Source organism: Passer domesticus, chromosome 4 (genome assembly GCF_036417665.1).
Source record: "Passer domesticus isolate bPasDom1 chromosome 4, bPasDom1.hap1, whole genome shotgun sequence".
NCBI lineage: Eukaryota > Metazoa > Chordata > Aves > Passeriformes > Passeridae > Passer > Passer domesticus.
The window spans coordinates 14,065,811-14,091,547 of NC_087477.1; the positions used below are offsets into that span (position 1 = coordinate 14,065,811).

The 25,737-nt window shown below is 51.5% G+C and overlaps 2 protein-coding genes across 5 annotated transcripts in view; one reads left to right on the forward strand and one right to left on the reverse strand.

The window, feature by feature from the left end:
• Positions 1 to 1,817, forward strand: part of CCNI (cyclin I) — a 23,337-nt gene extending 21,520 nt beyond the window's left edge. The window contains exon 7 of the mRNA XM_064416189.1: positions 207 to 1,817. Coding sequence (XP_064272259.1) covers positions 207 to 668 — 462 coding nt within the window. The 3' untranslated portion in view covers positions 669 to 1,817. The remainder of the gene's footprint in view (positions 1 to 206) is intronic.
• The window catches only part of SEPTIN11 (septin 11), a 48,436-nt gene continuing 23,615 nt past the window's right edge, over positions 917 to 25,737 (reverse strand). For 2 of the 4 annotated variants that reach the window (XM_064416185.1, XM_064416188.1), the window contains exons 2-10: positions 25,248 to 25,362; positions 22,999 to 23,194; positions 21,803 to 21,989; positions 19,951 to 20,112; positions 18,249 to 18,345; positions 17,162 to 17,330; positions 13,816 to 13,948; positions 13,186 to 13,373; positions 7,037 to 10,256 (exon numbers count right to left, since the gene is read on the reverse strand). In XM_064416185.1, the coding sequence (XP_064272255.1) occupies positions 10,241 to 10,256; positions 13,186 to 13,373; positions 13,816 to 13,948; positions 17,162 to 17,330; positions 18,249 to 18,345; positions 19,951 to 20,112; positions 21,803 to 21,989; positions 22,999 to 23,194; positions 25,248 to 25,362 (1,263 nt within the window). In that variant the 3' untranslated portion in view covers positions 7,037 to 10,240. Of the gene's footprint in view, positions 6,602 to 7,036; positions 10,257 to 13,185; positions 13,374 to 13,815; positions 13,949 to 17,161; positions 17,331 to 18,248; positions 18,346 to 19,950; positions 20,113 to 21,802; positions 21,990 to 22,998; positions 23,195 to 25,247; positions 25,363 to 25,737 lie in introns of those variants that run through there. The other 2 variants (XR_010360530.1, XM_064416186.1) reach the window with 2 other exon arrangements.

The window sequence follows — 25,737 nt, forward strand, 5'->3', positions numbered from 1 at the left end:
GTAAAACCCTTTAATATGTCCAAGTTGTGCCTGCTTCCCCCCACGAGTCCCACAAGGTGCAGGAAGGAGCAGGGGGTGTATATTGGGATGTCACCGTGGTAGTTGGCGAGGTGCAGAGGTGGCCAAGGCATTGGGAGCCCATGCCCTCTCCTCACCGTGCCAGTGTTCCCACAGCAGCCGTACCTTTGCTTGTCTTCCCACTCCAGATGGACAGCTCGCAGCTGATCCACTGCCGGGAGCTGGTGGCACATCACCTTTCCACTCTGCAGCCTTCTCTGCTGCCCAACTCTGTATATGTCTACAGTCCCCTCCAGCAGACCCTGGTGACCTGTAACAGAGGAGCGTTCCACCGCCAGCCCTCCTCTGTCCCAGGGCCGGGTTTCTCCCAGGACAACGGCCGGCCAGAAGCGCCCGTCACAGCTACAGCCGCTCTCTGCCCGCGCCTGCCCGCCCCCGCCGGCGGCTGCAAGCCAGGCTCCGCCAAGCGCAAGGTGGAAGAGATGGAAGTGGACGACTTCTACGACGGCATCAAGCGCCTCTACAACGAAGACCTGGCCCCGGAGGCAGTGGCCCTGGAGAACGTGGGCTCTGTTTGCGGCGCCGACGTCTCGCGGCAGGAGGGCAGCGTGTCCCCCTGCCCGCCGCTGCAGCCGGTGTCTGTCATGTAGCTGCCGGTGCCACCGCGGGACCTGGCAGCCCGTGGCCTCAGCGGGGCGAGAAGGGGCCGTACCTTGTCAGGCTGAACTGAAGGGAGCCAAAAGAAAACCAGGGAAAAAAAAAAATCCCAACCCTTTTTTGAATTTTATTTCTTGTGCGGCTAATTATAGTTCCACTATTTAAGCACTTAAAAACACAAAAAAGTATAAAAATCTAAAAAAAGACCCAAAAACCAAACAAAAAAAGTAGCAAAAACCTGTTCCTTTCTAGTGTTGTCGGTTCCACTGTTTTTCTGCTCCTGTGTGTTGTAACCCATTCTCCACATCCGAGAGCTCACACATCAGCCCTGCGGAGCTGTTTCCAGGTTTCCCAGCCAACTAATGCCTCTCTGATCCCATTCCCACCTGCTCCTTGCTCCCTTTCTCTGCCTGCTCCTCTTTTAGTTCTCAGCCAGTCTCGTGCATGACATTCTGTCCTGCCCCACCTCCACCACAGCTTTCTTTTGCCCTTCTAAACAGAAAACCTCTTTTGTTAATAGTTGGGTGTTTAAATGTGATAATATTGAAAAACTGGATTTAAACAAAACATTAGGCAGGAAAAAAAACCTAAACCAATGCTTGCAAGCTGCTCCACACTTCAGTAATTCCCACAGGAGTGTGAAGGTGCTCTGTGCCTGGCACAGAGACTTCTCCCAGTTACACCAGTTTGCCTGTCCCAACACAGAAAGCAATTACTGGGTTTTGCATCACTAGAACTGAAACCATTTTTTTCTTGCTGTGTAGCACCCAGTGTGGATTCTCACCAAGGCTCAGCTCTCTCCATCACATGTAACCCTTGAATTGTGCAGAGCCCGGTTCTCCCTGCACGTTTCCCAGCACTGCTGGTTGAGGTGCCGGGGCAGCTGTGGACACCTGAGGTTTGGAACACGTGTCATCATCAGGCACAGAACCAAAACAAAACACCCTGACCCTCGAGTTTTGTGTTCATGTAACTCCTAACCAAGAGTCTGACCTTTAACGCGTCTCCTCCGTGTGACACCCTGTTCTCAGAACACCCTGTCCCGACTGTAAGCTCTCTCCACAGCCCTGAGGAAGGTATTGTATCCAGAGCCATTGTACTGATGAAAGCCTTCTGGTAGCAATAAAGAAAGTTGTCCTGGATTCCCAGTCTCTTGTGCTTTTCACCCAAGACCTGGCTTGGCTTTACCCAGAGGCTGCCAGGGAGCTGCTCTGTGCCAGAGCCCTGGAAAGGTGACATGAGAGGTGCTGGGCAGCCAGGGGAGTCACCCAGCATGAACTCATTGCCTCTCCAGCACTTCCAGCCTTGGCCTGCTTCTGGTGCTCCTCTCTCCAGGCTGCTGCCCTTCCAGGCCAAGTGCCTGGCAGGGACATTGCTCCATGTCCCCTGTCGTGGAGCCCCTCCTGCTCCCTGCCTTCCAAGGTGCCATCTTCACTGCAGCAGTGCACCCTGACAGCCTTCTCTTGGGTTCTGGCTTCTTCCTGACATGGCTCAAAAAAATCCCCCTCAAGCCCACATTTCTCAGCAGGGTGTGTGTCTTCCTTCCCTTCCAGCCCTTCCTGCCGTCCTTACAGTATTTTCAGTCCCTGACCTTCTCATCCCACAGCTCAGTTTTCCAAAGCCAGGCTGCTGAGCAGGCTCAAGGTGTCACAAGCACACCACCAAGCAAAGCACCCTGCCACTGCAGGATATCCCCAGTTCTGGGGCTCACTGCTTCCAGCAAGTTACATCTTTCCCAGTGCAATTACACTGGCTTCTCCCCTCCCCACGCTCTTTCCACCCCAGGTTTAAGGGCATATTCCTGCATTCCCCACAGCATCAGAACTCTGGCACTCAGATGCACACATGGAGAGGAGCTGGCACGAGGGTGGGAGCCAGGAGCCTGTGCCAGCTGCCAGGGGCCTGGCTGGAACAGCAAGGAGGGGAGCTGGGCCTCAGGAGGTATTGGGTGCCTCTGGGGCAGTTTGCTGTCCCAGGTGTGCTGCAGCCGTGGCTGTGTGTCACTCTTGAGAAGGTAACTGTGTCCTTGTCACTGTCACCCGCTCCGCAAAGCAACAGGACAGCAGCAGGTCGTGCACTGCCCCGCACCACCCTGGCTCGGACCAGCCTCGAGGGGAGAGCTCTGCCTTCCAAACCACACCCAATTAACAGCAGCACTGTGGCTCTCCCAAAACTGCCCCAAACCCTCCCTGGCCTCCTTGTGCTGCCTGGAGCCGGCCAAGCCACCGTGCCAACTTGGCAAGCCCAAGGAAGCAAACAGCTGCAGGGGCAGGGCTCGGTGTCCCCGGCTGCTGGGGCAGCTTTCCCGCTCCCCAGTCCCACACATGGGCTGCAGAGAGAGACAGACACGGTTTATTTCCTTGGTGCCGTGCACAAACCCCATCCCTGGTCCGGGTGAGCCGCCTCTGCAGTGTCCTGCTGTCCTGGCACAGGCCCTGGATGCTTGGCACCTCTCTGGCTGTGGCACCCAACAGCATCCCGTTGTTTTTGCTCTTCCCTGGAGCAAGTGCAGCAGCTGCCCCCTCCAGCCCCAGCCTGCATGGCCCCCCTCACCTTCAGCAGCAGACTGGCTTCTATGCTGCTCCCACTGCTGGAGCACAGGGCCAGACTGGAGCACTGCCAGGGCTCCTTGTTTCCCACAGGAAAACATTCCCTGATGCCCTTGACTCCTCACATTCATGCAGCCTTCCCACAAACCTCACAGCACCCCAGTGCTTCACGTCACGGACCAGCCCAAGATGCCAGCAGCTCCAGGGGGACCCAAAGCAGTGCAGGCAGGAGCCCAGCATCTCCCACAGGAGCACTGGGAGAAAATCACTGCATTCCCAAACCCAAGCATCTGGTCAGTGCCCCAAGCCCAGGCAGCTCTCCAGGCACAGCAGCCACATTCCGGAGGAGCACTGCTGCTTGTCCCCAAGCCTTTAGCTGCAATCCCGGCCCATCCTCACACACTGCGCTGCTCCCCACAGCTTCCCTGAGCCCCTGAAGGATTCGCCCTCCAGACACGAGAGTGTGGATCCTCTGCAGCAGCCACACAAGGGTTAACCCCAAAGCACAACTTTTCAACTGGGAGTGGATGAAGTGGCTTTCCCAGCTCTGCTGGGGACACTTGGTGACAGATAACTTCGCCGAGCCGCCCCCTCCCCACGCTGACACCCCTTCCCGCAGAGCTGCAGCCATGCAGGAAGCAGCTGAAGGTCACGTCGCCATCCCTTCTCCCAGGCTGGGCTGTGGGAAAGCCCCCGCCGGGCCCTGGCAGCTCCGCCTCTCGCTGCCGTCCGTGCCTTCTGCTCCCTTCCCTCCGCCCTCTATCCACCACCAACGGAGTCTCTTTTCCTTATGGACCTGTTCTCCCTGAATTTACCCTTAAAAGACCCCAAACCTTCTGCTGACAGCCCCCCTGTGTCAACAAACCCCAGAAGTTTAGTACCTGCTCTGTATGAAAGCTACTCCATATTTTGAGCCCATTCCCTTCGAGCTAAGCCCGGTTGTGAGGATTTGGTGAACTCGGCGCGCACCCCCATCGAGCTTTCGAACAGTCACGAATGAATTTGGGCTGCAGGGGACCTCTAGAGGCCATGTGCTGCCAGCTCCTGCTGGATCCTCCCTCACCTCTGCCTTTCCCCTCCAAAGGGAGCCGCCTCACCTGGCACGCTGCTGCTCCATCCCAACTCCCATTAGTGCCCTTCTCTAACTCCGCTATGTCCTCCCGCAGACACGAGCTCCAGAGCTGCCAGCAGGACTCAAGGCACCAGCACAGCAAAACTCTACAGAGCTGCAAAATAAAGGCAGTCTGTGTGAGCCTCAGCATTCGGATTGTGCCCGTCTGCTTCTCATTGGGCTTTGAAAAGAATTCCATTTGGAGCTTAGGGGGAACAACAAAAAGGTGTGAGGACAGAGGGGAACATAAGGAGAGGATTCCCTCCCTGGCAGAGGGTCTCACAGAAGGCATCCAGCAGCTGAGGTGGCTGCTGGGCAAGCTGCACAGCCCACAGCCAAGGCCCTTGGGCCCCCAGCAGCAGCCACTGGCACTGCAGACTGGCACAGGTGCCACCATGGAAGAAAAGGCAGCCTAAGCTGGGCGTTTCAAGGGCAAGGCATGTCCTCAGTCAACAGCGACCAGCTTTGTGTGCAGGGAACCCTGGGCCAGGGGGACACTGGCCTGCATGAGGCACGGGAGGGGCTGGAGCACCACATGCTCTGAGCCCCAGCAGCCCTTGGCTGCATGGTGAACCCCTACTTTCAGGCTGCATGGTTATTCACTATTTTTTTCCTGAACATGTGCAGCTCAAGCCATGGCTTTTTGGTAGGGGTGGTGGCCCAGGGCCCACAGGGATCCCATGCTGCAAGTGGTGGTTCCCAGGTAAGACAAACACCCACAGAGTTCTGCAGAGCAAGACAGGGACAGACCCAGCCAAGGTTTGATCCAGCAATGGCCTCGACCCTGCTTTGTGCTCACAAGGCTGAACTGAGCAGGTTTCTGACCTGGCTGTCTGGTGGGAGGCACTGGGTACCACCTGAGGCCCCTGCAGCCTCAGGAGTGGGGCAGGCTCTGGTTTCGGTATCACTGCAAGTCCTGTCCCAAGCTACACTTGTGCAAATATTCACAGACCTTCAGGCTGGGCAACAGCCAGCAAGCCCAGCTACATACCAGGGCACAGCACACGAGGCCAATACTCCATAACCTTCGTGAGTGCATCTATGAAGTCACTTCTTTGGTTGCAAAGGTTTCCAGGATATGCAGTTTTTCTTTCACCCGGCTGCAGGGAGCTGACCTCTGTCACTGAAGAGTGCTGCAAAAGACTGTGCTTGTGAAAACAAACCCCAGCAGATTTCAGCAGAGCCCCTCAGCAGCTGGTATGTCACACACCAAGTGCCAGAGGCCAAACCTAGACCAGCTCAGGGTAGCTTTACCTTGGCAGGTTAAAGGAAGGGAAGGCCTTGATTAAGATTCACAGATGCAAAGAATAAATCACTAGTATTCGGTTAAAAATCAAAGTGCAGCACTCCACAAAAAACAATAACCCAAGAGGCTTGGGCTGCCTCCTTCCCTCCATCCCAAAGCAGCTGGAGGTCACCACACACATTTACAGGTTTTGTTTTTACCTTCAAGCAATCCTTTGGCACTTCTCAAACTTTTCTGCTGAGTTCACTTCCAAAGTAAACAAGGTAGAAATTTTAACAACTTGCCCACATTGAGGACTGTTAAAAAAATAATCACTAATTAGGCTTCATGAAAACAAAATGAAGCCCTGCATCTAAGTGTGAGCCAGTGCAGCTCAGCTGTACAAAGCCAGAATCTCGTTCTGCCCATAGCAAGGCACAGCTAGAAAACAAAGCCTTGACTGTCCAGGACGGGCTCCGACAGGGTCACAGGATGGGACATCCACCGTCACACAGTGGGACACTGAGAACACCACCAGGTCTGCGGAGAGACTTCCAGCCACGACAGAGGAGCACAGGACGCCCTCGAGATGAAGTTGTGGTGTCCAAAGCAGCCAGGCTTGAGGCAGAATTTAAATCCTCCAGCTTTGCACACTCGCCCCCAGTCTGTCATTCAGTGTGTCACCAGCAGTGTGTGCATGTTACGGCAAAAGAAATCGGGGAGGGAGGCAAAAAAATCCAAGTAAGCCAGAGCAAGGAGTCCCGGCGCGGCCGAGCTCCTCCGGCGGCCGTTCCCTCGGCAGAGCTGGAAGCCTGGACGCTGCCGGAGCGGGCAGAGCCCGCACAGACACACAGCACAGCACACCCTCAGACGCACGGGTGGGAACAAAGGGGGGAGAGAGGAGGGCAGACGTGATGGAGGAATGAGATGGCTCTTCTCCTGCCAGGGGTGCCCGGATCCGCAGCTCTTCCAGTGCCCTATGGTCCACTGGGAGAGAGGGTGTGGGGGCTTTGGCAAGGTGACGGTTACATAAAGAAGAAGCTACAGAAAAAGAGAAAAAAACAGGAGAGAAAAGAAACAGAGGTTCAGAATTGAAATGAAAAAGTGAGGATGGCGGGGAACAAAGGAGGAACAACATTTTAATATCGGTCATGGGGGAGGCGTCACACACGTCAAATCTGGCCTGAGCTGCCCGGGACACCAGCTAGGGTGGGGAACAAGCTCAGGGCCACCACAAAAAGCGACTGACAAACACCAGCACGAACCTACAGAGGCACAGAACAACCTGTGGGGAGGCTGAGGCTGACAGGTGACCCTCCTGTCACCCTGCCACAGAAAGGCAACAGCAAACAGCACAGAGGCCACGCAAAGACCAAAGCTTTGGGTAAAAATATATTTCCTCTCCCCGCTTCGAGTGTTGGCACTATGTGGATCTGCAGCCTGAAGCATATACAAGAAATAACTGAGCTTATGCTAGAAGGTTATTATTCCATCTGTAATTCAAAAACTGAAATATTTTCACATCAAATAAAGTGACAATATCTAACAGATGCATACATATCATTTGCATTAACACTGTATGTAGGTTACACAATTGTTTAGTTACAAACATGGGTTATTTTCCAATAGCAAGGTAATAAAGTCCTACATCTATGGTTTAAGGCAATCAGGATATTAAAAATACAAGATTTCTACCGCTGTTCACAGCTTTGTTTCCCGTGAATGAAAAAAACCCTTCATATTTGCAGAGCTCCGTGCTGGCACACGCTGGTGTCACACCTGCACGTGCAGCTCGGGCCCTGGGAGAAGGGACACGGAAGGGGACTGGAGTCACACAGACACATCTGATGTGGTCACACACAAAAAGACATTTCCATCTGCACTCAGACGGCGTGGGAGAAGCACAGGAGAGCTGCCTGCAGAACCATGGGTCCTGCTTAACAGGGACGTCCTTCCAGGGAGGCACGCAGCTCCCTGCTGGGATTCCAAGCTGTCGGAAGCACGCAGGGGGGTGACAGGAGTGGCAGCTCTCCAGCTGGAGAGCAGCCCGGGGTGGTGCCAGCGCCTGCTTTCCCCTGTGGCTCCTGGAGTGCCACAGGAGGTGCAACTCAAGATGATGCATTTCACAACCACCAGCTCCAAGGGCACCTTCCCACTCACTGCCCTCCCTGGAAGGAGCTGTGTGATGCCCAGAAGGTTCTGGGGGAACAAGCCCTTTATCCATACCCTCCTCTCCCACTGCCTGCCAGACCCATGTGTGCCCCCTCTCTACAGAGCCCCTCGCAGAGACCTGGATTGTTTCTGCTTATCCATTCTGGGATATGCTTCATGCCCTGGGAACACCACCATCCCAGAAAAAGCACATTTCAGCGTGCTTTCCTGCTCCCCTGTATTAACCTAAGGACTGAAATCCACCTTGTGAGGAACATGCAGTTTTTAGAGGAGTTTTAGCTTGGAGCATCTCCCAGAAAAGCACAGCTGCTCTCCTGTCAGGAGCGAGGCAGGAAGGGTCAGTCTCTTCCTGCTGTACTTGCATGCAGAGGTGAAAGCACATCCAGCCACACCTGAGTGTATCGTTCACTCCATGCACATCAGGGGCTACTGGGAAAAAAGGCACGGGGAAAGGAAAAGGCAACAAGAGCAGCAGGAACAAGCTAAACATGGCCCAGGGGTTCAAGATGGGGAAAAAAGTAATTTCCATCTCCTTTGGCACAAAAACCAAAACAATACCTTTGACATCTTCAAGTTTGTGGTTTATTCCCAGTTTCTCCAACACAGCTGGTTTTCTGCTGGAGAAAAGCTCAACCAAAAATACACTAATGCACTTGACCACAGCTTTCTGTCAAAAAGGAAAAGCTCAACTCAGCTGATTTCCCCTGCTAAACATCCCTTGAAGGGCTGTTAAATGAAGCAGGAGAAATAAATGTTAAAATTAAGTTTTCTACTTGGCACAAAACACTGGTAATTAAAAAGATGACATGCACAGAGGCAGCTGAAGCAAAGCATATTGCCACGAGCACTCGGTGATGGGCATGTGATGTGACTGTAAAAAAACTCATGCAAACAACTCAAACTTCTTCCTTCATAACTCAAGATTTCAAAGCTGGGTTTGCCAGAAGCCACAAGAACCAGAATTTCACTTTTCCAACTAACCCTGCAGCAAACCCATTTAACCTGATGAAAAGTGCATAGTTGGCAGCTCCAGGAGGGGGAAAAAAACCAAACCCAAACAACAACAACCAAAAAAATAATAATTTTAAAAACAACTTAATCTAAAAAAAAATTAAATCTGTAAAAAATAATTAAAAGGGCAACTGCTTTATTTCCAGCTTAATTATCAATTTCTGCTGTCTGACCAAGACATGGTTCATAGACATCCTTTTCCCAAAGCCATGTTTAAGTGATGAGGGTTAAAAAGCAAGACAACCCATAAGCTAACCTCCAAGCACTTCCCAATCCAACACCTGAGGAAAAAAGTGATTAAAAGCAGTGGGAATTCTGCCTTTTCTTTTTTCCCCAGAGAAAGTCCATCCAGGAGCAGGCAAACAGCTGTGGAGGGAGACTCAGGTAGGAAGAGTTTTGTGTAAGAAGGCTTTAAAGAGACTGCCTAGCTAGGAGCAGAGCAAGTGCTGGCTGTGCAGAGGAAGAAATCCAGGAGTTGGGGGGTAAGCACGGCTTGCCACTCCTTGGGAAGGAAGGGAATGACTGTGTCTGAAAGCAATGGCATGGAAAAAAAACACTTTAAACAGCCCCACTTCCATGTGTGCTGGCCAGAGAGCAGGGCCTGGCTTATCCTACACCTCCTAGGGATGCCTGAATGGGACATTGTTCCTGCTGCAGGAGGGCTTGGGGGCAGTGCAGAGACTGTGTGTCCAGGCACCTTCTCTCCCTTGACCTGGAATTCTGGATCCCACATGCTCCTGGAAGCTCCAAGAGGATGCTGAAAAGGCTCTACCTTCCCCCTGCCCAGGCATTTGATTCCATGAGGGCTGATTTTAAGGGAGGCTCCAAAGGTTTGAGGCAAGTAGTGCAGGGAGAGCAGTGCTGGGAATGGTCCTTCCCCGAGGCAGCCACGGAGCTGCTCTGCTGAGCTGGAAGGGAGGCTGGAAAACCAGGCCAGCACAGAACAGGAACTAACACAAATTTATCATGCAAATGTCACGGCATGCAAGGTCAGTTACACTTGGTTATCTACACACACCCCCCTCCCTCTCCCCGGCAGGGACTGGGGCTGCTGAAGGCATCAGCTCCTGCAGGAACGTGGCTCAGGCTGAGCCCCAGCCCCAGCCCCAGCCTGGGCTGGCTGGGACATTCCTACAACACTCATTCCTGGGGCTCCCACTGCACAGCCAGCAGCACTGAGGACACCTGAGCCAGCCAACACCTGAGCTGCTGGCTCTTGGTTCAGACTGGGGGCCAAAAATAATTGACTGCTGATGGTTTTGGTGAGAAAAATGCACGGTGTCATCATGAGGACTCGTCCCTCCACCCACCCCTGAACTTCCACTTGCACACAGTCCTGCACCCAATCCCTCTTCCTTCTTGTTCCCACTATGTTATTAGATGAGTTAATAGTTATTCATGTTAAAAAATGGAAAAAAATATAAAAAGAAAACAGATGGCAGAGACACATTACTGCAAAAGCAGGTGAATGCAGGAACATCCTTGGCTCGACAGGCTTTATGTGAAGCTTGCACTGCAAGTTAAAAAAACAGAACAAAAAACAAAAAAGTTAGCACTAACAGAACTCAAAATGCAAAAAAAAAATAAAGAAAGCCAGGAGAGCCAACACCAGCAACCCGCTCCGGTGGGTGGGCATGCTGATGGATCATGGAATTACAAAGAAATTCAACCTCAAGGCTGGGCTCTACTCTGGCCTATGACAAACAAAAGTAAAAAGAAAAACTGTGGGGACAGAACGAGTGACCAACCAACCCTGTCAGCTGGCCCAGGTTACAGCCTGTCACCACAGAGCTTGGTGGCTTCAGGGCTCCTTTGTTCCCAGCTTGGGGTACTTCCCACGGGCATCCCTGCAGGAGGCAGCTCAGGCATCTCACACCTGGACACCAGGATGCCCCCAGGCGTGCTCAGATCCTTCAGGCACCACCAAACCCCTCTTTCTACAGGGTGCTGGGCCAGGCCCTGCCATGGGTGTTGCAGCTCAGGGATGCTTTGGGACCAGGCACACTGGACTGGAAACTTAAGTGGAAAGGAAACTGGGAAAAAAAAAAAAGTTTTACACTTGGCTTTCAGAAGCAGCTTTTAATAAACGGAGACAGAAGCCAAACAGATGGTGCTGGCTCCTGGGGGGCTGTGGATGAGCAGCAGCACAACGGCACATGCTGAGGCAGGCTGCTTGCCTCTCCCCCTGGCTCTGCTGCCAGGAGCTCTCCCCACACGGGGCAGGTTGGAAGCACAGTCCCCTACAGCAGGGGCTCAGCCCCACGTCCACCCAAGTGCCAGAGTCTGCTCTGCAGCCACCCCTTTCAGTGCCTGGGGGACACGGGTGTCAGGCCAGAGCCCCAAACTTTTTAGATAAAGAGCACAAGCTAGAGAATTTTTGGAGGAATAGTGTGGAAATCAGGAAGGCCAAGCTCTCCCTCATGGAGTCAGGCAAGCAGCAGATTTCACCCTGAGCCTTCCCTCTGATGTGCACAGCACAGTGGAAAGTGTTGTCCGAACTGGAGAAATCTGATCCCACCTTGAGAAAATAAAGCATTTCCATGAATTACTTTGTGGGGAGGCTGTAAGGGTTGGGCATGGCAAGGCTTTCCTCTGGCAACTGCACAAGAAGCACCACAGGCCACGGCAGCAGAGAGAGAGGTTGGAAGCCTTAACTGTACAAACTGCAGCTCCACATTAGAGTGCAAGGAGAAACTGAAAGCCTTTAGAAAACCAAGGTGAGCCACAAGGCAGGAGCATCAGCACTTCCCTTGAAAGCCTCTGTTAGTAACTCTGACACTAGAGAGCACCTGCAGCAGGTACAGCACCTGGCGTGGAGCGACACAAAGGACACACTAAAACACGGGCATGTTCCTCCAGGCTGGATTTCTGTGAATGCAGCAGCAAAGCAGAACCTGTGTTTGTCACGGTCGCTGGGAACAGCCCTGTCCCACCTACGAGGCTGGAACCAAACAGGAGCTCACACTGACCACCCAGAGGGACAGAACTCCCCAGACCGTTCTGTGCTGCACCGCTCCTACAGCTAAGAGACAAAAACATCTGACTGCACAGTTCTCAAAAATATTAGCCTACCAACTCCGAGATAAGGAAAAGGGTCTTCAAAACTTCCTATTCTTTTTAGGGAATGCATCACCATCTCTGAGCTCTCAGGTGAGAGCAGATGAGTGTCCCGGCTGTCTGCAGAAGGGGGTTTCAGCTCTCCTGGGCCTTGGCTGCCAACACTGGCTGGCTCCAGTGCTCAGCCCGCCACCCCTGGGTCTGGTCCGTAAGGATTTCTCCCCAAGCAGTGCTCCACGCACCCCAGCAGGACCCAGGGCCACGTCCTCAGCCAGCACCGAGCAGCAGGGCTCCATAGGAGCTACATCAATTTACAGCAGCTGAGGAACCAGCCCCAGGCCCTCCCACCTGGCCCTGGCCACGCAGCCAGGGTGACAGCTGCAAACCCCAGTGCATCTGCTGCACAGCTCGGGCCGGGCTGCAGCTCCCGGGCTGGCACAGCAGACACAAGGGGCCGAGGCACAGCCCTGCTCTTCCACCCGTGTTACTCTAAGGAACACTCCCTTCTCTCTCGGGCAGGGGAAGCAGCGTGGAACTGTCATTTTTGTGTGTGGGGTAACCAGGTGGTTTCCAGTGAGATTTGCTGCAGCCCCAGCTTTCCCAAAGGCAGGTACTAACTAAGCACCCTTAGCACAGGTGACTCACTAAGGGCTTGCATGAGCACCGTCTCACTAGGAATGGAAAAGGCCAGGGGAGGGCAAAGGATCACACTCCTAGGACACGAATACAAAATAGTAAAAAACAGTGCCATGATCTGGACTAAAAGGTAAGGGTTTCTTAGCTTATTAAGTCAACTTGATACAACCACAAACGCCATTTAACTGCAATTATGGTACCGTAGTAGTTTGTTTTTCTAAAAAAATACAAAACCAAAGCTTCTTGTCTTTAAAGCAAGCTTCCAAGCCATCACTTTTGGCACTAGCATTCCCCATGTAAAAATAACATGGTGGTTTTGGTTTCTAATTTACTTCTACTTACAGCTATAACCTTAAGGAATGGGAACTGGACACTACTGGAGAAAGAAAGGACGGGTAGCAATTCCCTTAATGCTTCTGGCTCAGGCAGATAATTCTGAGTCCAGAACATCCCACGGTTCCAGAAGATGCTGAACAGATCACAAATCAAAACTCCACCATCCAATTGCTCTCCCACACCAGTCAGACTTGAAGATAAAATTTGAAGGTAGTCTTCTAGAGAAAAATTAATATCATGTCCCTGGCCCACCCTTTAGAAAAAAAAAATATTTTATTTGATCAGGCTGAGAAAAAGCCTGTTTCCAGTCTGGTAATGGGGAAAAGCAAATACAGACATGCAGCAAGAAAGAAAAAAACAACCTCCCAAACTTGCAACAAACCCTACAAAGGGTGTGGGTGACATCCGCTTACTTTTTCTTGTCCTTGTCTTTCTTGGTTTGTTGAGAACCTGCCTGCTGAGCCTGTGACTGTAATAGCTGAGCTGCTGCCTTCTTCTTTTGAAAGTTGTTGAGCTCTTCCTCAAGTTCCTTCTTTTTCTCTTCCACCTTTTTCTTCTCTTCTTGGTGAGTCCTCTTTAGATGGTCAAACTTTTCGTGAAGCTGCCAGGACAGAGACAGTGAGAACAGGCTGGGAAGAAAGGAAGGAATGTTCCACACCCTGAATCCCTGGCAATGATGCCCCAGGTGTTCCTGCTGGCACCGAGGCCTCCCTGCACTGCTTGCATGCCATCAGCCTTGTCCCCAGCCCGCCTGACTCGTGAGAAAAGCCCTGCAGGTAACACTCACCAGCACACACAGAGCTGGAATTCCCATTGTCGAAGGAACCCAGCAGGCCTCTGGACACTTCCCATATTCCACCCCTCAGTGCTTAGTGGACTCTATCAGGCTCGTGCAGAGCAAGGGAACACGGGCACTGAGGGCTGTACTCTTGTCTGCACCCCTGCAGCAGCCCATGCTCCTCCAGGAGAAGAGCAGCTCCCTGCCCCAGCAGGACATTTTCTGTACCAGCCCTGCCCCAAGCCCTCAGTCACAATATACTCACATCCTTCTCTGCTTCCTTCAGCTCTGCTTCCTTCTCCTTCACTCGCATGACAAACATCTGCCTCATTTCGTCCTCCTTCTTCTGGAGTTCTCCCAGGAATTCGTTCCTCTTTGCTTCGTACGTCTCCTGGAGGCTGTTAAAAGCGCACAAAACCCACTCAGACCAGCGTTTAAGCACAGCCAGGAGCTCCCAGCCTTTGGAGACCGTAGCACTTGGGTTGTCCTGTCACAAAGCAGGGTCAGAGGCTCCAGCAGAGGCAGCATCAGCTCCGTGAACGCCATCCCAGCTTGCTAGGTGGCAGCAGTGGGAGGCGAGTGGAAAGGACAGCCGAGCTCCCTGCTCAGCGTCCCGGGCATCACTCGGCAGGCAGGGTGGCTGTCCTGGAGGAGAAGCAGCCTCTACCCAAGTGCCTGCACCAATCCCCGATGCCCACGGGGCTGGTGATCCCTCGGAGCCACACCACCTCCCTTCTGCCTCTGTTGGTGCCAAGCCTCTGCATTCCAAAGGCGAGGTTTGTGCAGCAGACCCGGGTGAAATCCGCCCCCGTGTAGCTCATTAGGCATGACACTGACACTGAGCAGAACTCCTTTTCACTGCTCATGGCTAACAGAGTCACATCAGGGGCTTGATTTGGATAAATCCGTCCTGGGAGACCTCCCTTTCTCCTTTGCAAACTAACAGCAGCCTTCCTGCTCCAAATAACCACATCACTGGATTGCTTCATCCCCCCTTTACTCCTTGGCATTCCTTCATTTCCCCAGCACTCAGATAGGCAGTGAAGATTTGGGACACAAAACACGTTGTCTGTGTACCTCTGAGATTCTAAAAGCCTCTTAGGAATTCTGGATGCCAAATTCCTCTTTTGTTTTATTCCTTAAATGGATTTGGATAGCCCAGCCATAATGATAGTGTGGGAATGATAACTATTTCCCCCAAGAGGTTTTTCTCTGGAAAAGCATTTTTTAAATGAAAACTCCACTGAAGTCACACAGACACATTGCATCCGTGTGCCTAAGGAACATATTAACAGCTGGGCCAGAGGAACATTTTAATTCCAATAAAGTCAAGAGTTTACTTTTCCTCACAGTGTTGGGGGCTTGGATGGCTTTTTTACTGGTTGGAGTTTTTTAAGGGGATGAAATATTGAGCTGGGGAACACAACTTGTCAGATTATCCCAAGCCTTGTGTTTAACTCTGCTAATTAATAGGCACTTCAGTTACTTCCTAAAATACCCTCCAGACAGGATGCCCAGAGCTGTTCTGGCACAGCAGTGGCCGCCCCAGAGAAATCACACCATTCCACATGACCACACCAGCTTCCTACACATGGAAGCAAAAATACTGATTCTAAAAACAACAAAAATCCTTCCGTGGGAGAGCAGGGCAAGAGCTATCTTTGGATTTTGAGCTCCATGCAGAACCAGACCCCTCACAGCATGCAGACTTCAGGAGACTCAAAACATGTCCCTAAAATTCAGTGTTGGATTTAACGCTCTGACTGTGGACATTGAAGTTTAAACTCCCAAGCCCTTGTGAAGGATGTGGCAAAGCCTGAGGGCAGGTGAGCCTTTGCTGCTCAGCGAGCACAAACTGAATCTGCAATTAGTGCCACGCTGTCCTAGGGAGCAGCAGAGCCTCACAGAGCCAAAGCTCTGCACACAGCTCACTGCATCCTGGACTGCAAACCACTTCTTCCAGAGCTCACTTCCAAAAAAACACCATGCCAGGTGATGGGCAAGCAGGAAAACCCTGGCAGGAGTGAGAGGGGCAGGGGCTTCCTGTTAAATTGTCCCAGGTTCAAAGCTTCATTCTCTGCCACAGTGACTAACTTCCAGAGGAGCCAAGTTCTCAGAGAAACTGGCCTGGCAACTCCCAGGCTGCATGTGAAAAAAACAATTACAGCCCTAAGGAATAACAGTCCAAACCAACTGGGATCCCTGCAGCTTCTCACAGGCAAAGATGACAAGGGAATTGGCTTTTAAGTACACAAACATATGAACCTAAACTACGAGAGTAACTTGATTTCCCAACACACCCCCACACCCTGGCAAATAATATTATTTGAAAAAGGAGTATTTTGAACAGCTCAACCAGAGCAGCAAAGGAATCCAGCCCACAACACACAGAGGACAGCAGAAGGGTCTCTATGCACAGAGACCCCACTTCATGGAGCTGACACATGTTGGGATCTCGGTGCTCCCTCCTAACCTCCTGCAGCCTGGCCAAGCAAGGTGGAGGTCTCAGACACCACCAGTGCCCCTTTTCCACACCTCACAGAAGTCCCTACACAACACCAATGGTTTGCTGGGACCTCCTGCCCTGCTCTTCCTGAGATTTGCCAAAGGCTCGCTGCTCCTGGCTGATGCAAGCTGGCTGTAGGGCAGCAGTTCCTGTGGCTCCTGGGGCCAAGATGCAGGGAAAAGCATCCTTTTGATCCCTGAGCTCAGAGAGAATGTCTCCCTCGTTTCAGATATACATCAGCCTCGGCCAAACAGCTTGGGATCATAGGTTTTGTTTGTTTATTGGAGGGAAAAGGCACCCAGAGTGAACTGCTCTGAACTAGCACGTACCAGATGGAGAAATTCTGTACATTTTCATTTCCTTTCTACTTATAGCTTGGTCAAAAGAGGCCTCGTGTACAGGAAGCAATGGAAATTCCTCAGATTCCTCCAAAGGAAGGGCTGAGCCCATCTTAAGCCATTGCTCTCCAGAAAGGAAATCCAATAAAGCTTCACACTTGGGCTTAGTAACAGAACTGGGCTTGACTGATTCCAGCCGAGTTCCTGCTGCAGAAGAAGTGCAGCTGCATCAACTCAGCAAGTCAGAAACAAGACCCCAAACCAATGCCAGCCCCTGACACACACCGGTGCACTGGAATTCTGACTGCCTTCCCCGGGAGGCAGAGAGGAACCTGGGACTCTGAGGCAGGGGGGGCAATTACCAGGGAAAAGCTGGGGAGGAATGGGAAACAGGAAACGAAGGGAGAAAACAAACACCCCCTCCCAAATTCCCACACAGCTGCTGTCCCTGGCTAATGCTTGGGCTGCAGACCAACAAAGCTGTCTGACAGAATGGACTATGTGCTCAGTAATCAGCCAAACCTCAGGCATGAGACTGTGGCACCCTCTTCACAGCTCACCTTGGACCAGCTGTGAAGAGCTCCAGGGGGGTCAAAACATCATTTACCCCATCATTTACCCAAACATCATTTACCCCAGTGCATGGGCCACCTTCCTGTCACACGGACACGGCTGCACTGCTCCTGCCCGGAATTCCAGGCAGCCCTGAGCAGCAGCAGGGCAAGCAGGCTGCAGAGCAGAGCAGTGCCTGGGCTGCACGTCCCTACCTGAAAGGTTTGCTGTCGGGATCCGTGTCCTTGAAGCCCATCTCCTCCAGCTTGCAGCGCCTGTACAGCTCGTAGTGCCGGGTGTGCGTCTGCTCCCGCAAGTCCTCCATGTTCACTCGGATCAGCATCTCCCGCAGCTTCACAAAGTCGCAGTGGTTTTCATTTTCAACTGCAAAAATGACAATATGCACAGAGAGAACATGAAACCCGGGATCTGGGCCCCAGCGTAGCAAACCTCAGAGCTCCTCAGGCACACGAGCACAGCTCCAAGCCAGCCTGCACCAAAATGCCTTGCTGAGCTGGGGCTGAAGCCATCCCATGCCAGAAGGGCCCGAGTTCCAGGCCTGCACTGGATTTGCAAAATCTGTGCAATGCCCATCTGTCACAGGGCCCCCACCTCCCCATGCATTTTGGCACCAGAGGTGATGATCCGTTTGCTCACAGGATTTCACTTCCCACCCAAACCCACTTGAAATCCTAGCACTCACAGGGGCTCACACAGGCAAAGCCTAAAGTGGATCTCCGACTATCTGGTCCTAGTTTTCTGGGAACAGCAAGATCCCAGAAGGATACAGGTCTAAGTCCAAGACCACCCAAACACATGAGCTTCTTTCCTAACTGTTTGTCCCTGTACCATCCTTGGTAAGCACAGCTGAAGTCTCTGAAGCTGCTTCAGGGTCAGCTGGTATTACTGAGAGACCAGAGAGTTGTGCAGAACTGCACTGTGAATGCTCCCCTGTGGCTTCCTGGGCCCTTCTCCAACGGGATACACAACCGAAGCCACCAGGAGACCATCACCATCTCAATCCTGTACTTCTCAGTGCTGGCTGGAAAGCAAGGATCAGCTCTGGATTTTTGGCAGCTTCAGTAAAGCCTGGGCTGCAAACAGTGCCCTGGCCAAACTCTGCCCTCCTGCAGGACGGAGCTTTTGGCTGCACATCCAGATGTGTGCGCTGGGATCTAAGCTGTGCTCTCTCCAGACAGATTTTGGTAAAGGCCATCTAGAGATGGAAGTAACAGAACTGGTTATTCTTGGATCAGAAGGGGATAGGATGAGAAGGCCTGGCTTGTGCCCTTGGTAACGTACCCTGCACGACACCCCAGGGGTACTGCCTGGCTTTTGCCATCTTGTTGCCAATCTTCACTTCCTCAGTGCTGCCAACCACGGCAAAAGGGAGGTGGACCTACAAAAGGAAAGGGACAATGAGCCTGGGGATTTCCTTTGCTGCCTTGCCAGAAATTGTTTCTCAAGAAAGCTGTTTACTGGGGCAGCTCTGCTAAATTTAAGTTGTTTAAACTCCTTTGCAATTCATCTGGTATTCCAGGAAGATCAACAGGACGATCTGGATGAAAAACTTGATGAGACTTAAAGCCCAGAATTCTGAAGTCCTAAAAATATAAGATATGTACATTATTTTCAATTTCATTACAATGCACTACTGTCTTAAGCACGGACCAAGTCTTACAAAGTGGAACTGAATTCAAACACCAAGAAAAAAGAACTGTGAAACAATAAAAAGGAAAACACACTACATCCTCTCGAGGAAGGCAAAATTCAGGGGGATTTTGCTGCTACAAAGAACTGCTAATGCTTCCTCTTACACAGGGCAAAGCTGTGAGCGAGGGGAAGAGCGGAGCTGACCCAGCCCTGGGCTGACACTGAGTCATGGAGCTCTGCTCCGTCCAGGTCTCTCCGTGGGTGTGGTGGCGACAATCTGGGATCTGCTCCCAGAAGTGTGGCTGCTGCCAGGAGGGAGCTCGCCTCAGCTGCCAGCCCAGCCCAGCACAACTCTCCCTGCCTTGACAGCACCCAAAGGGGCTGGGTGCAAGCTCTGGGACGGGAGCTGCCTCAGCCATGCTGTGGTCACAGGCTGGGTGGGAGGGGATAATGGCAGGGCAGAGGACACGGGATTATCTGGCAAACGGGTTTCCCAGCAGCCAGGCTGCACCTGAGGAAGGCAGAGCACTGCACACAAAGCACCCTGGTAGTGCCACATGACTTCCCTATGCCAGCTTCTCCCTGCTCAAATCAGCAAGAGAAGCAATAAGGAGCTTTGCAGAGGGTCTAACATTCAGCTGGATGAGATGATTGCCCATCTACAAGCCCTTGAGAAGCAAAACTCGCAACAGCCTTCAAGAAGCAAGGAAACAGCTTAATCTGACTGCACTTGCTTTAGGACCGGCACATCCTCTTGGGGCCAATCAACACCTCACTGCCAGCAGCCCTGAGCTCAGATTCTTCCCTCTGCAACCCGAGTCAGGCCCATGGCAAAGAGCTGCTTCCCTTGGTAACCCCCACTAAAATGTTAGGTCCAGTCTAGCCCTGAGTGCCCTCAACTCCCACCCCTAGAGGCAGGGAAGGAGGTGAAAGCCAGAGCTGTTGATGGGCTGCAGAGTGCTGGAACATCAGTGCCGGTGCCCCGCTCCCAGCGGAAACCGAAACAAAGGCAGCAGCAAATGAATCACCCCCACGAAGCAGCAAGTGGTCGTTTGGGACAGGAAAGCCAAACCTCAACTCTCTGCCCTGACCACACTGGGGCCCTGCCTCCCATCCTCTTCCTTTCCTGACGGGAATACTGCAACAGGGGAAGGATGTGAGAACTGCGACGAGGGAGAAGTGTTTGTCACACAAGGAAACCTATCAGACCAGGTATTGCCAGCCCCCAAAAGCCTTCTGGCCAGGCTGACGTCCATGCTTAAATTGCAGTTTTAAAGCCAAGCAAGACCCAGCACGGCCATCAGGGACAGGCCCAGGCAAGGCAAGGCCATGCACCCCCCAGATAACATACACTCATGGTGGCGTTGATCTCGGCCACCGTCTCCTCATCGGTGGGGAACTGGTAGATCTGGACGCCGTTGCTGACCAACTCGCTCATGATTTTGCTCTTGAACTTGTGCAGCTCGTTCTTTGCGATGGTGTCAGCCTTGGCAATGATGGGGATGATGTTCACCTGCAAGACAGGACAGCACTTCTGCATACGGGACCGCACAGGTTGTGTCTCTGGGAGAGGACAGAGCAGGACATGCAGTGACAGCCCTAAAGTGACACCAGCCAGCACCCCCAGCAGATGAACTTCCCTGGGGCTGCTGCCAGCAGCACCACCTCAGGCAGGATTTCCAGGCAGCAGTGATGGTGGCCTTAGAAAGAAGTCAAATGCAATTTGGCAACATGCTATTTCCTGTCCTGTCATGCTCCCCTCCTCATCCGAATTGGCTGGACAGGAAATGTTGTCACAGATTATTATGAGCTACTCAAAAAAAAAAAAAAAAAAAAAAAAAAAGGAAACCAACATCTCAGCACATCCTCTAGTACCACAGCTGGCTGGATTTCTGCAGGAGCAAAGCCACGCTCAGAAAACAGTCTGTCACAGACCCCAGCTTGGGGAGTGTCACCAGGGACACTGGAGGGGCAGCAGAGCTGCTGTCACCCCACAGGAGGTGGAAGCAGATGGTGCCTATCCAACCCAGGGACACACAGGACAGGGGCTGGCAGTGACACAGGCACACTTCCCCCACCTGTGTGCCCTCATGTGCCCCCAGACACTGCTGCACTGCAGGACCAGGGTTCACTCCTCCCTGCACAGCTCCGAGATGAAAGATGAGTTACTCTCTTCTCTAGACAGGCTGTTGGCAAGGATAAAGATCCTGCCTTCTTTCCCTGTCTCCTCCCTTCAGAGGGACAGTTTTTGCTTTTGATCTTGCAAGTTTGCTTTTCCCTGTAACAGCAGACAGAACCTGTACTGAGGATAACAGTAATATCGACCTATATGGAGGGATTTTAACTACAGTACTTGAAAATCCTCTTCTATTACATCACTTAATTCTGTTTGGAGCTATTAAATCCCTCTTGGCCAAAAGACAAAACAGGAATGTCAATTAGATCACTTGGGATAAATCTCCATAACCTTATTTTCAGTTGAGGAAGGCAAGGAACTTTTCTTATCACCACATAAAACCCAATCGATTGGCCTCTCTAGGAAACAAAGAGCCACTGTCATCATTGATATCATGCAGAATCAGGATCCAATCAGCCAAGAGGTGCACAGTGGACTGATTTAAACTGCTTCATCATGATGGAAATGAGCACAGAGAAGGCCCAGTTTAGCTATTCAGGCTCTATATTTGTACCTCAGTTATTTTTCCTAGAAGAAAGGCAATCTCCTTTGAACTATGGTTTAAACCAAGCCCATGAGGGTACTTGGAAGAGCAGATGCCAAGTAACATATATATTCAGATTCTTGTTTATGACATTACAGCTAGAACACCACTACACTCACCATAGCAGATCAAATCACTGCTTTTGTCTAACTGGATGTGGTCAGAGCAAGCAGACACAGCACCTCCCTTTGTTTTTACTGTTTAGAAAGATGACATGAACTGTCTTTATTGACTTTAAAGATGAGCTGGGGAGCACATGGCCAAGCTCCCCACCTGAGGTAAAGCTGGAAAACAGCAGGAGTCCAAACCCTCAATAAATCTCTGCAGCATGTGAAGCAGAATAATGAGCCATTGTAGCAGCTTGCCCCAGGTACACTTCTCACACTTTTTGTCCGCAGCTCTCCACCACTAAACCCAAACATGATTTTCCTGAGCAGATGGGGAGATAATGAAAGCACTACAGGTGACCCAGGCAGCCAGTACCTTACTGTCAAGCTTCTTCATGGTGACCAAGTCCAGGGACTTGAGCGAGTGTCCGGTGGGAGCGATGAAGTAGAGGCAGGCGTGGATCCGCGTGTCGTGGTAGTTGAACAGGGACCGCTTGATCTTCAGCTCTTCCTGCAGGTAGGCTTCGAACTGCGCGTCGATGTACTCCACGATGGGCTTGTAGCTGGGGAGACAGGGCACAGAGAAACCAGGGAATTGGCTGCTGCGACCACACGGGCCACTGATGGACACTCAGGAGCTCTGCATGGCACAGGACAAGCGCTGCTCTCAGGACCCTCCCCACCAACCTACAGTCCCTCTTCACAAGGGTGCCTTTCCACTTGGTGCACAGGCAAAGCACAACAGACACGACAGGTGCGCAGACAGAAACCACACAAGACTGCTACCCTGAAGAACAACACCTTAGGCAGTCTCTCCACTTCAAGTCTGAGCTGCTGCTCTGCCATCTCACTGAAAATCATCTAACAAAAAAATTTAAACATTAAATCACGACCTACCCCCTAGCTGGTCCAAAATCTCATCATCTTAAAAGATGGGGAGTCACAAGGTACGAGAAACTTTTCACGAACTAAAGCCTATGAGCAAAGCTCAGAAGACAACTGCATAATTCATAGACTTTGATAGGACCATTTTCATGGAGAAAAAGCAGCTCATGTAGTGTAACATGTCCTTATTCAAATTAACTGTTTGTGCTTCTACAAAGAAAACTGTTCCATGTGTTCCCTCTCCACCAAGGGCAGCTTTATGGACATCACTAGGTGTGTCTATAAAATGACTGCTGCTCTGGTTTCTTGGCTTATGGAAACTGTCTCCAACCATGAGACACTGAAAACCTCAGAGACATGTGCAAGGAAAGCAGTAAGGCCTCACCGTGGGTGAAATATTAGAGCAAGCCCCATAAAAAAAAGCAGAGCAAAGGAGGACTGTGAAGACTCAGACTGGAGGAGAGAGCTAATTGCACCCACCACAGCCCTATGTGCCAGGACACAACACAGCAGGAGAAGGAAAGCTCCCCCTAAGCCCTGCTGCTCTGGGCCTGCCCACAGGGCTAGGCAGGAGCAGCATCTGGGACGGGGGAAACACCCCCAGAACCTGCTGCCCACAGAAGGAGACCCTAGAGACCTCGGAGGGCAGCAGCACCGGGATTTCTGTCCCGGCAGACCTCGGATTACCTGTCATCCTTGTTGATCTGATCTCCAAAGCCCACGGTGTCCACGATGGTCAGCTTCAGGCGCACGTTGCTCTCCTGGAGCTCGTAGCTCCGTGCTTTCAACCTGACGCCGGGCTCGTTGTGCGTGGCGGGCTCGCTCTCGAACTTGGTGTTGAACAGAGTGTCCATCAGCGTCGATTTGCCGATGCCGGTTTCACCTGAGCACACAGAGGTGACACAAGTGTCAGGGCAGGGCTGCTGCTCTCCCCTGCCTCTCTGTCTGGCACCTTCCCCAGGTTAAGGCGTTGCTCCACTTGGGTAGCAGTGGAATTAGGCTACAATGCACATTGCTAAGCAAGATAATCCCTGCGGGAACAGACGTCTTCAGAGACAGTCCCCATCTTTACCACTGCCCCAGGACTGACCCCAGAACTTTCTTCATGGTAGCAAGTTGTAAAGTCTCTCAACTCCAAGTCTGATCTCCCCGATTTTGTTTCAGCCTTGTTAAGGCAGTTTTGTTGTCTCAAGAAGATCATCCAAAACCCATAGTGCAACTTAAGACAATAAAAATCTGAGACAGAGAAATATATACGGAGTTCTTAAAAAAAAAAGGCACACTGCTTAAATACCAACTTTTTAAACTATTACAGTTTCACTTATCCCCAGTGCAAGTAGTAACATGGATGAAAGCATTAGCTTAAATGCCATTTTTCAGTCAAAACTGTTTGTTTAGCAATTACACTCTCAAGCAGCTATTGCTACCCATGCTGTGAGCAGGGGTGGGCTGAGGCAACTCACACGGAAAGCCAAGTCCCAAACTGATGGCACAGACCGCCTGTGGCTGAAACTGCAAATTTTAGGGAGCTCCTGATGTGAACTGCTGCTTTCTATGCCAGATAGGCTCCGCAGCATTTTACATCCCAATTAGAAGTCTCACATTACAACACTGAAGTTAATTCTGTCCTCCCTCAAATCACAATTTTAAACAGTAATTTTTTTCAAGGCTGAGATTTCTGTTCCTTGGCAAGCTGCAGCAGTTTGTGTGAAACTTTAATATGGGGTGAAAAATCGGTGGATGGGCACATCTCACAAGGAAAAAAGAGGTGGATCAAATTGCTAATGGAGACATATTAAGCCACGCTAAGAAAGGCATATTTACTTCAAGAGAGAAAGGCAATTAATTTATGCCATTTTGATCAAAGAGCTGCCTGCTAATCAGGCTGTTCCCTGCTGGATTTAAATGGTTTCATGCTGCTTCGAGAGTCACGCGAGGGCTGGGAGCTCGAGTGTGCAGAAGTGCAGCTACTCTCTTATCTCCTCCTTTCACACACAAAGCTACAGAGAGGAGACGAGTTTGCTAGATTTCTTTTCAGGCAGCTCACAGAAATTCTCAATTTGCTGTAGAAAAATCACAGTCAGAGGGTTGTGGGGTTCTGTCCAGCTAATTAATGTAACTAATTAGGAGGGACAATACCCCTCTTGGAGGCTTAAATGAACAATGAATGGAAAGATGATGTTTGCAGCCTGCATTGCCAAGCTAAGAGAAAAACCCAGCAGTTTTGTCCCTTTACAGAACCAGATTCTGGGTTCACTGACAGGCCAAAGCTGGCTTGGCTCACAGCTCCCTGGGGCTGAGCAATGGATTTCCAACTGCGGAGGATCCACAGAGTACCAAGCCAGCAGCTACCTCCCCAGAGCCAAGAGAAGATACTGCCTCCTCATATTTTACCCTCTGAACAATTTGGGAAAAGTAACTCAGACTATTAAACCAACTTCCAGATTAAATAGAGCAGAGGACAGGTGACAAGCTTTGTTCTCCAGTACATCATTTGGAGACTAAAAATGGCACCGTTTCTAAGTGGAGAATGTAAGGATAAAAAGTGATAACTAAGAATGTAAGGATACAGGCAAACCCTGTAAGGGAAGGAATGCAATTTGGTGAGAAACAGCCTCCACAGCCAATCCAGAGAAAAGCAGATTTAAGTTAGTATCCTTTTAAAAATACATTTAGCTCCCAAGTTCACTCACTTTCCTTACGGGCAGCCTTTGGGGAAAGCAGAACCACTGGATGACCATATTTTAACAGCAAGCAATTGCCATGCTCTGACTCAGGGGACAGGGCAGAGAAAGGGGAAAGAGGAACACCGGATTTCACCATGGAGCTGCTCTGGGAAGACGAGCGCAGTCAGCAGTGGCTCAGCCCTGCCCTGGGCAGGGGGAGAAGGTGTGAGTGTGGGGCTGTGCCCCCTGAGGGCCCAGCAGGTGACCTACCCACGCACAGGATGTTGAAGCAGAAGCCCTGTGACGTTGACTTGTTGACCAGCTGGTCCGGGAGGCTGTCGAAGCCCACGTGGCCGGACAGGGACAGGTTCCTGAGGTCATCGTTCTGTAAGATCAGGAGAAAAGCACTCAGCAGGGGAGCAACACCCCTGGCAGGGCAGAGGTCCCGTCAGAATTGTGCTAAGGACACAGAGGATTTCACGATGCAGGATCCCTGCCTTTGTGTCCCTCCCAAAGGCGCTCTCTCCTTTTCCTTCTATCCATCTCCGCTGTGGGGCTCAGGAGCTAAAATGTCCCCAAGCCCAAGGCAGACAAACGCCACCACGCTGGTCTGTGCCTGTCACCAATAAACCACGATTCTTGACCAATCTGCCACACCCAAATGCTGTTTCTGAGGCCCCAGCATCCCATATCCCTAGAGTTAACCCTAGGATTATTTTGGCAGACACCTGGAAAAGAGAATGAAACTCAGGCAGAGCTG